At 39.0% G+C, this 12175-nt stretch overlaps 1 protein-coding gene across 5 annotated transcripts in view; it reads left to right on the top strand.

Moving 5' to 3' along the window:
* ank1b (ankyrin 1, erythrocytic b) overlaps positions 1 to 12175 on the top strand; it is a 96568-nt gene that overhangs the window by 53280 nt on the left and 31113 nt on the right. For 4 of the 5 annotated variants that reach the window (XM_030148902.1, XM_030148901.1, XM_030148905.1 and 1 more), the window contains exons 9-26: positions 183 to 281; positions 724 to 921; positions 1055 to 1153; positions 1349 to 1447; positions 1708 to 1806; positions 2079 to 2276; positions 2948 to 3046; positions 3314 to 3412; positions 3666 to 3863; positions 4012 to 4110; positions 4562 to 4660; positions 5404 to 5502; positions 6435 to 6527; positions 6714 to 6786; positions 6971 to 6991; positions 8311 to 8434; positions 11046 to 11109; positions 11383 to 11495. In XM_030148902.1, coding sequence (XP_030004762.1) covers positions 183 to 281; positions 724 to 921; positions 1055 to 1153; positions 1349 to 1447; positions 1708 to 1806; positions 2079 to 2276; positions 2948 to 3046; positions 3314 to 3412; positions 3666 to 3863; positions 4012 to 4110; positions 4562 to 4660; positions 5404 to 5502; positions 6435 to 6527; positions 6714 to 6786; positions 6971 to 6991; positions 8311 to 8434; positions 11046 to 11109; positions 11383 to 11495 — 1973 coding nt within the window. The remainder of the gene's footprint in view (positions 1 to 182; positions 282 to 723; positions 922 to 1054; positions 1154 to 1348; positions 1448 to 1707; positions 1807 to 2078; positions 2277 to 2947; positions 3047 to 3313; positions 3413 to 3665; positions 3864 to 4011; positions 4111 to 4561; positions 4661 to 5403; positions 5503 to 6434; positions 6528 to 6713; positions 6787 to 6970; positions 6992 to 8310; positions 8435 to 11045; positions 11110 to 11382; positions 11496 to 12175) is intronic. The other variant, XM_030148903.1, reaches the window with a different exon arrangement.

Here is a 12175-nt window from a genome sequence, read left to right as displayed (position 1 = left end):
GTTATCCTTTCCACTGCTGTCTTGTGTGTTTTGTTTTGTTTTTTAATTTACTTCTGGGTGTTCAGTCTAAAGTCAATGTCACAGTTCTGCTGTCCTCCCATGCTGATTTTCTCATCACAGTCTGTCATGTAGTTTAACAGCTTATCAAATGCTTTTCTGATTCTGATTTCTGTTCATTATAGGATGAGCTGACTCCTCTCCACTGTGCAGCCAGAAATGGTCATTTTCGCATCATTGAGATCCTGCTGGAACATGGTGCTCCTATCCAAGCTAAAACCAAGGTAGATGAATTTAATCAAATACAACAACTGCTCAGGCTCTGTTGTAATCAGTCCCATCTTGTGATCAGCACTGACAGATTCATTTGGACTTCAGAATGTTGAGTTTATTTTACTTGTTTAACAGATGATGTTCCCAAGGCCATCACATTTAAACCAACATTGATCCACTTCAGAATTGTATTACAATGTCACACAAATCTGCATCTTAAATCTTAGTCTGTGTGCATATATGGCAGAAATCTGAATTTTGCTACAGTTCTTCATCCTCTGTGGGATCAAATCCAAAGGATCAACATTACACAAGGGTTGAAGTTCTGTGTTGTAAACATTTAGTTCCAGGGAATTTTCCTTTCTGTTTGGCTCTCCTCACTTGCCCTCTTTCTGTCTCTATCTCATTCACTAATCCTGTTTTTTCTCCGGTGTCCAAACCTCTCCTGTACAGAATGGTCTATCCCCCATCCACATGGCAGCTCAGGGGGACCACATGGAGTGTGTCAGGCAGCTACTCCAATACAATGCTGAGATTGATGATATCACATTGGACCATTTAACTCCTCTTCATGTAGCAGCCCATTGTGGCCACCATCGCATGGCCAAAGTCCTGCTCGACAAGGGAGCCAAAGCCAACGCACGTGCTCTGGTGAGTTTGTATTTTTTTTTATGTTTGCTTTGGTGTTTGGTGTCTAACCTTTACTAGAACAATGTTTATATAGTTAATCTTCAGAACTATACACATTTTCTGGAGTCATGAACTGTTTTTTCTCTATTTTCAGAACGGTTTCACACCTCTACATATTGCGTGCAAGAAGAACCACATGCGGTCCATGGACTTGCTGCTTAAGCATTCTGCTTCCTTAGAAGCTGTCACAGAGGTGAGATGATTAGAACACAAGGGAAAGAGACCGAAAGTAAAGCACTAACCTGTGTTTTGTGTTTTTACAGGCAGTACACTATGTTTTAAGCGGGGGTTGAACATTTACCAAGTTGTACAGGACTTTAAAATTGCAAGGAGTGCGCTACATTTTTATTAACACCCTTTCCTTCTATTTTTGTTTGTCTGCCTGCAGTCTGGTCTCACTCCTCTTCATGTAGCAGCTTTCATGGGCCATTTGAACATAGTGAAAAACCTGCTCCAGAGAGGGGCTTCACCTAATGCTTCCAATGTGGTAAGAAATTCAGACTCTCACTCCATTTATTGTACATTACACTGTGACAAAAGGACGTTTGATTTTTGGTCTCTTTTTTAAGTTACGCACTTGGTTTAAGTTTCTTAATGGATCAAGTATCTGAAAACTACTTGCAAAATTATAAAGAGAGCTTTTCAGTGTTAGTCAAAACAGTCATCAGTGGATAATGAAGTCTTTCTTACATAATTGAAAGTGATGCGCTATTATACAATTGGTTTTCCTGTCTTCATTCATTGTAGAAAGTGGAGACACCTCTCCACATGGCCTCCAGAGCAGGACACTGTGAAGTTGCTCAGTTTCTGTTGCAGAATGCAGCACAAGTGGATGCAAAGGCGAAGGTATGAGTTGTTTTTCCTTCCTTTTAGTCACCATGATGTTATGCTTGCATATCTCTCTCAGTAGTTACTATTGATTTGGTGCTGAGAAAGTCCCCATTAGTTTTTAAACAATAAGAAAAATGACTCAGATGTTCACCACCTTAAGTATAAATCTAACATGGTTAATGGTTGGTTAGGCTGGCCAGTGGTATGGTTTTATTTCTTGTTCAAGAATATCCTATTAATGGTCTGGTGCAATGAATGAACTTGTTCTGTTTGTTGTTTGTGTCCAGGATGACCAGACACCTTTACACTGTGCTGCCCGTATGGGCCATAAGGAGCTTGTCAAACTGCTCCTTGAGCACAAGGCCAGTCCTGACTCAGCAACAACTGCAGGCCACACGCCTTTACATATCGCTGCTCGTGAAGGACATGTCCACACTATTCGAATTTTGTTGGATGCTGGGGCACAGCAGACAAAGATGACAAAGGTAAAAAGAAACTATGTTTTGGGAATTTAACATTTTGAGAACACTTACTTTATGCAACAATATTTTGCTCTCTAATTACCTGCCCCAGAACAGCTACTCATAAGCTGTTTTCAGACCGGCCAGCCCAGTGTTGGAGCTGGTTCCTGCACCAGTTACACTGGGAACCAAAGTGCTTGCCAATGAACAGCCTGTGTTCATACCATTATGTGAGCCCATGGCGCATCACTGACAGGGCATTGCTTTTCCACCAAAAAAAAGGGCCATACGAAAGCGGATGTGCTCACGGCAGAGAAAATAATGACAGTGCTATGGATCGCATCATTGACTACCTGCGAGCATTTGTACTCTTAATACAGATCATTTTTTACCTGCACCAAGCCATGCTGCTACATCTGTTGTGGAGAAGAAGGCAGGGATACCGAATCTAGAGATGCAACCAAATTTTCGGTTCCCAAATGCTCCGATTTTCGGTGTGAACACATCGGCTAGTTTGAGATTAGGTGCGGGAACTGGCACCGGCACAGTTTTGTGTCGGCCTGAAAACAACTATAGAGTACCATAGGGTTTTACAAAAAGAACAGTTTCTGTGTGAGAGTTGATATTTTTACAGTGTCAATATGATATACAATAATGAGCTTAAATATATATTGTATCACTTTTTTTCTCAACAGAAAGGCTTCACTCCCCTCCATGTAGCCTCAAAATATGGGAAGGTGGATGTGGCTGAGCTCCTTCTAGAAAGAGGAGCCAACCCTAATGCATCTGGAAAGGTGAGATGATCAGTTCCCCCTGTAGGCCCAGTAATCAGGTCCCTGAGGAATGCAATTGTGCTGAAGCACTTTTTCCACAGTTGTGAGGGGAGATTCAACCAGAAAAGCATCCCCATGGGGAGGATTTTGAGCTATCAGCTGATTGATATTTAGCCCTGGTAGTAAATGTTTCATATGTATGTGTTTTTCTATGTTTTTTTATGTACGTGTGTGTCTGTGGATTTGGTTTTATATATGTGTACATGTGTCTGTGTGTGTGTTTAACAGAATGGTTTGACACCCCTTCATGTGGCCGTCCATCACAACAACCTGGATGTTGTTAAACTCCTGGTCAGCAAGGGAGGATCTGCACACAGCACTGCCCGAGTAAGATGGTCACATTTGGGTGTGCACATACTCACACGCAGACCAACACAGCATGTCAAATGCTGCTGACACATATAACCAAAACAACTTCAAAAGAGTATGTGATGCCTAAATATATGGTACAGTAACATATCAATCTCTGTGCAGCATCCATACATAAAGTGTGATGATGTCTTTGACAACACATGTGACGCCTCATGAAGAAAACCGTGCTGAGTCTTATCTGTTTCTGTGCCTTCGTTTCTCGCTACAGAACGGCTACACTCCTCTGCACATAGCAGCCAAGCAGAACCAGATGGAGGTGGCCAGTTGTCTGCTGCAGAATGGGGCATCGCCGAACGCCGAGTCCCTCCAAGGCATCACGCCCCTACACCTGGCTTCACAGGAGGGACGGCCAGACATGGTGGCTCTGCTTATCTCCAAACAGGCCAATGTAAATCTGGGAAACAAGGTATTTACAGTAAAATAGATCAAGCCTCATCAGATCTATCATTTGATATTTTTTTTATAAAAACATACATTTTGTCAACTTCATATATATTTGGTACAGACAATAGACAGATTGTTCATCTTCCGTGTTCTGTTTCCTGTGTTTTCAGAATGGACTGACTCCTCTGCATCTCGTAGCTCAGGAGGGTCACGTGGGAATTGCTGACACTTTAGTCAAACAGGGGGCATCTGTTTACGCTGCTTCCCGGGTAAGATGCACTGCCTCATCTAGACATATTATATTTAGATTAAATTATATTAAATTAGTTAGATGTGTCGAAATAGATATTTGGTTCTTGAGCTCCATAAAGGTTTGTATTTTAAAAAAGAGCAGCCTCAAAGGAGTTTGGTGTCCGGCTGGGAATGAAATAGAGTTCAGTTGATAAAATCTGATTTCTAAACTTAATGCATTGTTGAGTCTGTGGATATGTAATTTATACTTTTATGCTTTGAGGCTCTATGTAATCCATTTTTATTCGATATTAAAATGTTCCAAGTTTCTCATTGTGAGGATGCTCTATGAGTATGTAACTGATCCAGTAGATTTGCAGTAACTGGGCGAAACTTTTCTATTTTTATTTCTTGTTTCACACATCGTGTCCACAAGGCTGCTCTATATAAACATGCATTAATGAACAACTGATTTGTCCCTTTTCTCAGATGGGCTACACACCTCTTCATGTTGCCTGTCACTATGGCAACATAAAAATGGTGAAGTTCCTTCTTCAGCAACAGGCTCACGTGAACAGCAAGACAAGGGTAAACTGTTCTGTCTTCATTCATTGTAGATATTCTTTACTTTACTTTTTCTTGCCTTATTGTTATAATTATAAAACATTAGCAAACTGCTATTGTGTGATGGCTGTTTACCACCATAGATTATCTACTATAGTTCAACAACTGCAAAATTCTTTTTAACCCATAAAGACCCAAACATCCACTATCGACCAAAAATATCTACTGATGTAACTGTTTAATCCCTGTTGAGCCACTAATCCTATCAATCCATGTAAATAATTGGTGTAAAATGCAGTTTGTCATCTTTTCATGGTCATCAGATATGACCCATTTGGACGTTCAGAGGCTCGTAGTTACCGTGGAAACACTGTCATCTTCTACAACATTGATTCACCAGTAAAACCCATGGAGTTGGATCAATGACAGTGGATGGACGCACTGGGTTTATGTTCAGTTAATGAGAGATTTGCTGAAAAAGTCAGTTTTTCTTTCAGTTTTCCCTGTTTTGGATATAATAACCCTGAACTTTAATCTGAGCTTTTATGAACATCTAAATGATCTGTAAATTAAATTTAAGAAAATACTTGACATTCACTGAAAATTCACAAAATACAAAATACCATTTATGACAATAACTGGTGATAAATTACTTAAGAAAGGTTAAATAGAGAGAAAATTTAATGTGGAATCTACCACAAATGTCACTCTGGTTCTTTATGGGTTAAAACAAATTCTCTGTCCTGTATTCTTCATGTGTTTTTCAGATGGGCTACACCCCTCTGCATCAAGCGGCTCAACAAGGCCATACTGATATCGTCACACTGCTGTTGAAACACGGAGCCCAGCCCAATGAAATTACTTCGGTGAGATTGATTTGTCAAACTATGTTGTCTTGGAAAAATATGTGTCACCACCTTAAAGATTTGTCTTTGCATCTGAGACAATAATGCGATAACAATGTGGTGATGTAATAGCTTACCTGATATGTCACTTAACTGATATGGTTATTTTGGAAAGGATTGTGCCTGAAGTCCAAATGTCCCATGCCTATGTAGTACCAATTGTAAAATATCCCTTTGTGCTGGTGATATTTCAGACAAGTTTAGAAACTGAAAGAAAAAGTGCTCAAATGTATATGTATATCTGATTGTAATTATTCATAGAACATCAGTTTTACCTCCTCAAAACGAATTACCACCAGGGTAATGTTTTTGTGATGTACATCATTTGTCACCACGCTGTTATGTATATAACATATTGTCACCCTCGTTGCTATTTATATAACCTATTTATACTGGAATCTATTTGCACTGCAATGCACAGCCATATGTTTGTACTTATTCATATTTATAGTCATATTTGTAATTCATATTTCTATCCATACTGTCTAGCCATACTTATTACTCTTATTTCCCTTCTGTTTAGATTTGTATGTTGTTTAGTTGTTTTTATATCAGGAACTTTACAGAGCTATAAACAGTTTTGTTTTTTTTGTTGCACTGTACTACATGTGTTTTACAGTGACAATAAACCCTATTCTATTCTATTCTATTCTGTTCTGTTCTGTTCTGTTCTATTCTATTCTATTCTATTCTTTGTCGTTGTTACTATCTCTGCATTTGAATGCAGATGTATTTAATGTATTTATCTTATATGTCTATGATCAAGCATACGGTGCGTTGTTAATGATATAGTAAAGTGGCAGCAATAACATCTGACAGTGCAAAGTGTGGGTATGAGTGACAGAATGTCTTTAGAGCTGTTCTGAGCAGCATTTCTGATCTTTACTGAGCAGAATGGGACTTCTCCACTTGGCATTGCGAAGCGGCTGGGTTACATCTCAGTCATTGATGTGCTGAAACTGGTTACCGAGGAGTCTGTCTCCATGGTGAGTAACACATGATGTGCTCTCCACAAGGTTACACCCATACACAAAGATGTAGAGATGACACACACCATGACTGAGATTTTCAGTGAAAGCAGTTTCTTCGGGAAGATCAGCTTACTCACCTGCTCATATCTTCATTTGATTTGTTTGTATTCTCTTTCTTGTTTTTCATTTCCTCAAACATAGATCACCACAGAGAAGCATCGGATGAGTTTTCCAGAGACAGTAGATGAGATTTTGGATGTGTCTGAGGATGAAGGTAAAATTTTATTTTATTTTGTATAATATATTCAGTGTTAAGTTGTAACAATTTATTTTCAGCTCTGACCTTCTGCTGTGTTAAAAGATGACATTATAGGAGGTAGTCTGACACATCAAAATACCACCATGAATTCAAGTATGTACATGACTGTTTATAACACACTTTTCCGTTTGTTTTGTAGGGGTTGCCCAGCTAACGTTAGGTAGGATTGTGTGTATATCTCTGCTTTGTCCGGTCCGGTGGCTCATGAACTTGTGCCTTCATTGCGATTGCACTTTTCTCATTTTCTCTGTGCGTCACTAATTGTCTTTCTAATCAGTTCCTGTGACCGCTTTCAACTCCAGTCCAATTTGCTCTTCTCCTCATTACTCTGACTTTATCTCCTCTATCTTGCCTCTGTCTTCCTCTCTCACTTGCTCAAAGATTAATTTAAAAATGTTCTGTTTTTCATCAGCATGTAGCCACAACATTTTCCTTTTCTCAGCATTCAATGCACATCTGTTCGTGGACTCATTACTGACAAATCGACAGTATTTTTGAACTTTAAAGTGCAAACATCTCCCTCTTAATGCAGCCCTTAACAGCCTAATTGATTAATATGTTTATTTCACACATGCTGTGCCCCAGCTGTGAAGCCACCCTGCAAACAACACTGTTGTTTTTGTGATTTAAATAACCCCAGAATTAAACAAAGTAGCTAGACATATAACAATTTACATACTATTTAACCTAATTTGTTCATTTATTTTGTTGTTTCCACTGATTCTTTCCTCCTTTATAACATTTTTTGTTTACCTGAACAACTCCTATTTATGTGTATACAGCTTGTATTGTGTTTAATTATCTGTGAACAGCTCTGTTTTTGTCAAGTGTTGTTGTTGTGACCATTATTTCAGTATCATTCCTTCTTAATAATTGAGATATTTTCTCCTACACAGAAACAACCATCACCACATGTGATTTCATCTTTAATGGGCATGCTCACTAAAAAAGCTGTCACCAGGTGCCTTGCAGTTTGCCGTCCATGCAGTGTCTCAACTGTGTTAATACTCACTGTCTTACCAATCCTCTTCTTTCACTCCTCGGTTTTCATTGGCTCTGGATGTTGTTGGTTTGACACCATTGCTTGGACTAAACTATCTGAAATTGCTTTGTGACCATTTTTTCTGTGGTTTCATGAAGGTGAAGGGATGGAAGGGATAGCTACTACACTACTTCCACCAAGGAATAATTCTGTCAATTGACTTAATTTTGATTCAAGATACTGTAACTCACAAATATCAAAACAAGCAAAATGTGCAAAAAAAATTCCAATGTCATTGATCATTTGAATGCTAAAAGAAACTACTTAAAGACTGAGTGGAAGAACTCGACCATTCAATCAGCATATTTGTGCCCTGCTTTTCCCTGGTCTCGTCCTTTTCTCTCTTAATTCTTTATGTGCTCCTTCCAGTCTGTTTTTTCCAGTCTTTCTTTCCTTTTTGTTTTACAATTTGCCTGACATTTCTCTTCTTCCGAAAGGAGATGAATTGCTTGGAATGGACGGAGCACGCTACTTGAAACTTGATGACTTCAAGGATCAGGATGACGACTTCCTGTCTCCTAAGAAGACTCTCAGAGACTTTGAAGGTGGCATGGGAACCACGTAAGTTGAGGAGTCAGAGAATACAGGGTGTCCACAGATCCTTAAAAAGTCTTATATTTGATTGGCCAAAATTAAGACCTTAATTATCCTTGAAATTGATCATTAATCCTTAAAGGTGCAGTAGACTTTCATCACCAATTTTTCATCAAATCTGTAAGACCCCAGTCATAGCCTAAGTATCATGAATCCGTAAGTCTTTCTGTGATTACTCACCTGAATCTCTTCCCTCATAGTGAACAGTTTCGAAGTGCCATCCACTATAAACAAACCATTTGTTTACAAACAGAGCCAGGAGGTAACTCGGGCATCTTCGGAATTTTTTCGTGACATGCATTGTGAGAAGCGGAGGTTTGCGCAGCCACCTGGCAATAGCAGTGGCAGTGTAACTATATGATATTATATGGATGAAACAAACCCGACACGGAAATGGCTGAAACGTGGAAGCGGAGCAAGCAGAACTCCACCTGGCAGCGGCAGCTGCAACAAACACAACATGGAAACAGCTGGAGCTCTGCTTCCCTCCAGCCGTTTCCGCGTTTCAGCTGTTTCCGCGCCATGTTTGTTTCGTCCATGTAATATCATATGGTGCCACTGCCGCTGCCAGGCGGCTGCACAAATCTCCACTTCCCACAATGCACGTCGCAACAAAATTCCGAAGATGTCCAAGTTACCTCCCAGGTCTGTTTGTAAACACATGGTTTGTTTAAGGTGGATGGCACTTCGAAATTGTTTACTGTGAGGGAAGAGATTCAGGTGAGTGATCACGGAAAGACTAATGGATTCATGATAGTTATGCTATGACTGGGGTTTTACAGATTTGATGAAAAACTGGTAACGAAAGTCTCCCACAGTTTTAAATCTGAAAGTCAAAGGTCTTAAAAATTCCACAGATACAATAAATGGTAACAGTCTATTTGCTTTTGTAATGTTTGTAAAAAAAAAAAATTAAATAAATGAAATTCACCAAATATCTAATTTGGGTTTGGCATTTAGCATAATGGAGATTTGAAAGAGTGGAGCCACCAGTAATCATTCATGGGTGAAAGAGTTCAAGTATGAGCTTCAGCAGCTTGACCGTCAGTTATAGAAACATCAGTCACGGTTGAATGGAAATGTTATGTTAGCTTGATTGAACATGGTTAAGACTGGTTCAAGAAAATAAATATGGGGCCCAATGTACTGTTATATTTGTGAATGTGAGGTCTTGAATTTGACCAAAGATGCCTTGGAAAATGTCTTTAAAAGTAATAAATTTGGTTCCTCAAACCTTCATTTACCCTGGTATATTATTATAATGAAGTTGTAAAAGTCAATAAGGGTCTTTTCACACAAGGTTTTTTGTTACATGTATGTATTTGAAATTTCACTATGAAAAATGTTCATGGAAAGAAGGCAAAGTTAAAAAAAAAATAATCAGGGAGAAAGTTTTGACACTTTCTTGAGTTTGATTTTGCCTTTTTTCACAACAGAGTGGATGAGTATGGAGGAAAAGGAAAATCTTCAAATAAATTCTGGTGTAGCGATCATTTAAGTGCAAATATTGTTCATTTGCTGCAGTTTCCCAGATAATTCTGATGGCATGTGAACAACTTACACAATGCCGATGTCTTCTGCTCTTTTTATTGGAGAGTTTTTTAACATAGCCTTCCCCACCTGCTGGCGACACAATGCAGCCTGAATTATTTGTCCACGACAGTTTCTGGCAACGAAGATATTTCAGTGTCATATTTGAGACTTTTTAAAGGTGTAAAAAAATCACTTGACATTTTTATGGAAATAGTTATTGATTGGTTTGTCAATTGTCATTTCAGTGGTTTGCCTTCTCCATTTAAATGAACGAGGAGGTAAATTTGTTTGGCCTCTATTATATAATTGCCATTATGGCATTATTACTAGGGCTACCATTGCTCTCCTGTCCTGACATAACCTCTTGCTCGTAATATCAGAAAATACATAAAAGGTTTTTTATGTGTTCTTTCAAGTTGACTTTTACTACTTTTATTTATGATCTCATCTAACCACTATTAAAAACTGTTTCCTCCTCTACCCTGCAGCTCATTTTCCCTACTTTCAGTTATTCTTCTGTGGTTTAAGGGCTGATGATAGCCTGCAATACCTTCCTGTAATTTGGGCAAATGTCTGACATATACAAAGTGTTTTCACACTAAAAATGAACCAGGTTGATTCGGGCCATGAGCACCTTTTTTTCTGACCAAAGCCCATCTTTTTTTGTTCACCTGCAATTTTGGTTTAGATCCAACTCTGTCCAATAGTCCAGACCAGGGGTGCCCAATCCTGGTCCTCGAGATCTACTATCCTGCATGTTTTAGATGTATCCCTCTTCCAACACACCTGATTGAAATGATAAGCCTATCATCAAGCTCTGTAGAAGCCTGATAATGATTGTCAGGTGTGTTGGAAGAGGGAAACATCTAAAACATGCAGGATAGTAGCTCTCGAGGACCAGGATTGGGCACACCTGGTCCAGACCAAATAAGATAGGTGTGTTAGTCCCTTAGTCTTAGTCTTTATGCTATTTTAGTGATCATTATTGATTATACAACAAAGTTTTGTCTCTTGTATAATATTATTCTCATATCTTGTTTCATAGGCCGTACTCTCCTGCTATTCCCAGAATCCCTTGTGTGTCTCCAGAGACTGTTCTACTGGATCAGGTATACTGACATTACAGTGTTTCAAGGATACATTACTTTTTAAGCATGCACTATCCGTTTTTTCGTTGTCTTTTGTTTGTCTCATTTTTTCACTTTGCACGACTTTCTACAGATTTTCTTCCTCTGAATTGTTTTCATCATATTGTATATTTTTTATCACCCTCCCATATTTTTTTCCCAGTCTTTTCTACACTGACAAAGTGTCTCTCCCTTTTTCATTTACTGTTGCTCAGTTTTTCACTGACTTTCCTTTTTCTCCCTCTTTGACCTCAGCATACCCCTGTCCCTCTGCCAAAGGAGTATGACGAAGACTCTCTCATCCCGAGCAGCCCAGCAACAGAGACTTCAGACAATGTCAGCCCTGTGGCCAGTCCTATTCACACTGGGTGAGCTAATAAAACATTTTAATGCAGCCTAGTCATTTTTTTTTCACTCCATGACATCCAATTCTGAACATTGCAGGGATATTTAATTACTGGTTGTCATTGGAGCTATAAGCAGTACCATAAAGGCATGTTTTGATCTTATGGAGTACATCCCATGTTAATATTGCTTGTACAAAGTAACACTGCAGCTATCTGGAGAAGAAAGTCATGTCCATAAGACGTACAATAGAAAGTGCATCTTGACAGTAAATGCTACCGTCATCCATCATCTTTTATGATGCCTGATGTTTTGACATCACTGACATCAAAACATCAGTGATGATAAGTAATGGCTCACAGATAGCTTGCCAGTGGTTCTTAGAGTAGTAAAGCTACATGTAACATTTTAGATGATAAAGTACTTGGACTTTTGCTTATACAGTAACATATGATGTGCACCTGTATTTTGCTTCAACATTCTCTTTAAATGTTCATAGAGAGCAGATTTGCTGAGACATAATTAATGCGTAGCACAGTGAGTCAGCATTCGAAAAGCAGAAGGTGAGGAAAGGGTAGTCAGGAGAAATGAGAAGAGATGAGCTGTGAAACAAACACACACCTACACACAACTAGGATGCTGCCAGTGGAAATGAGGATCAAACAGCACTGGGGCCTCTCCTTCAGTCTCTCAGTCATTATTG

This window comes from Sphaeramia orbicularis, chromosome 12 (assembly GCF_902148855.1).
Source record: "Sphaeramia orbicularis chromosome 12, fSphaOr1.1, whole genome shotgun sequence".
NCBI classification, from domain to species: domain Eukaryota; kingdom Metazoa; phylum Chordata; class Actinopteri; order Kurtiformes; family Apogonidae; genus Sphaeramia; species Sphaeramia orbicularis.
Note: the sequence above shows the minus strand (reverse complement) of the source record. Positions and strands in the feature narration are given on the sequence as shown.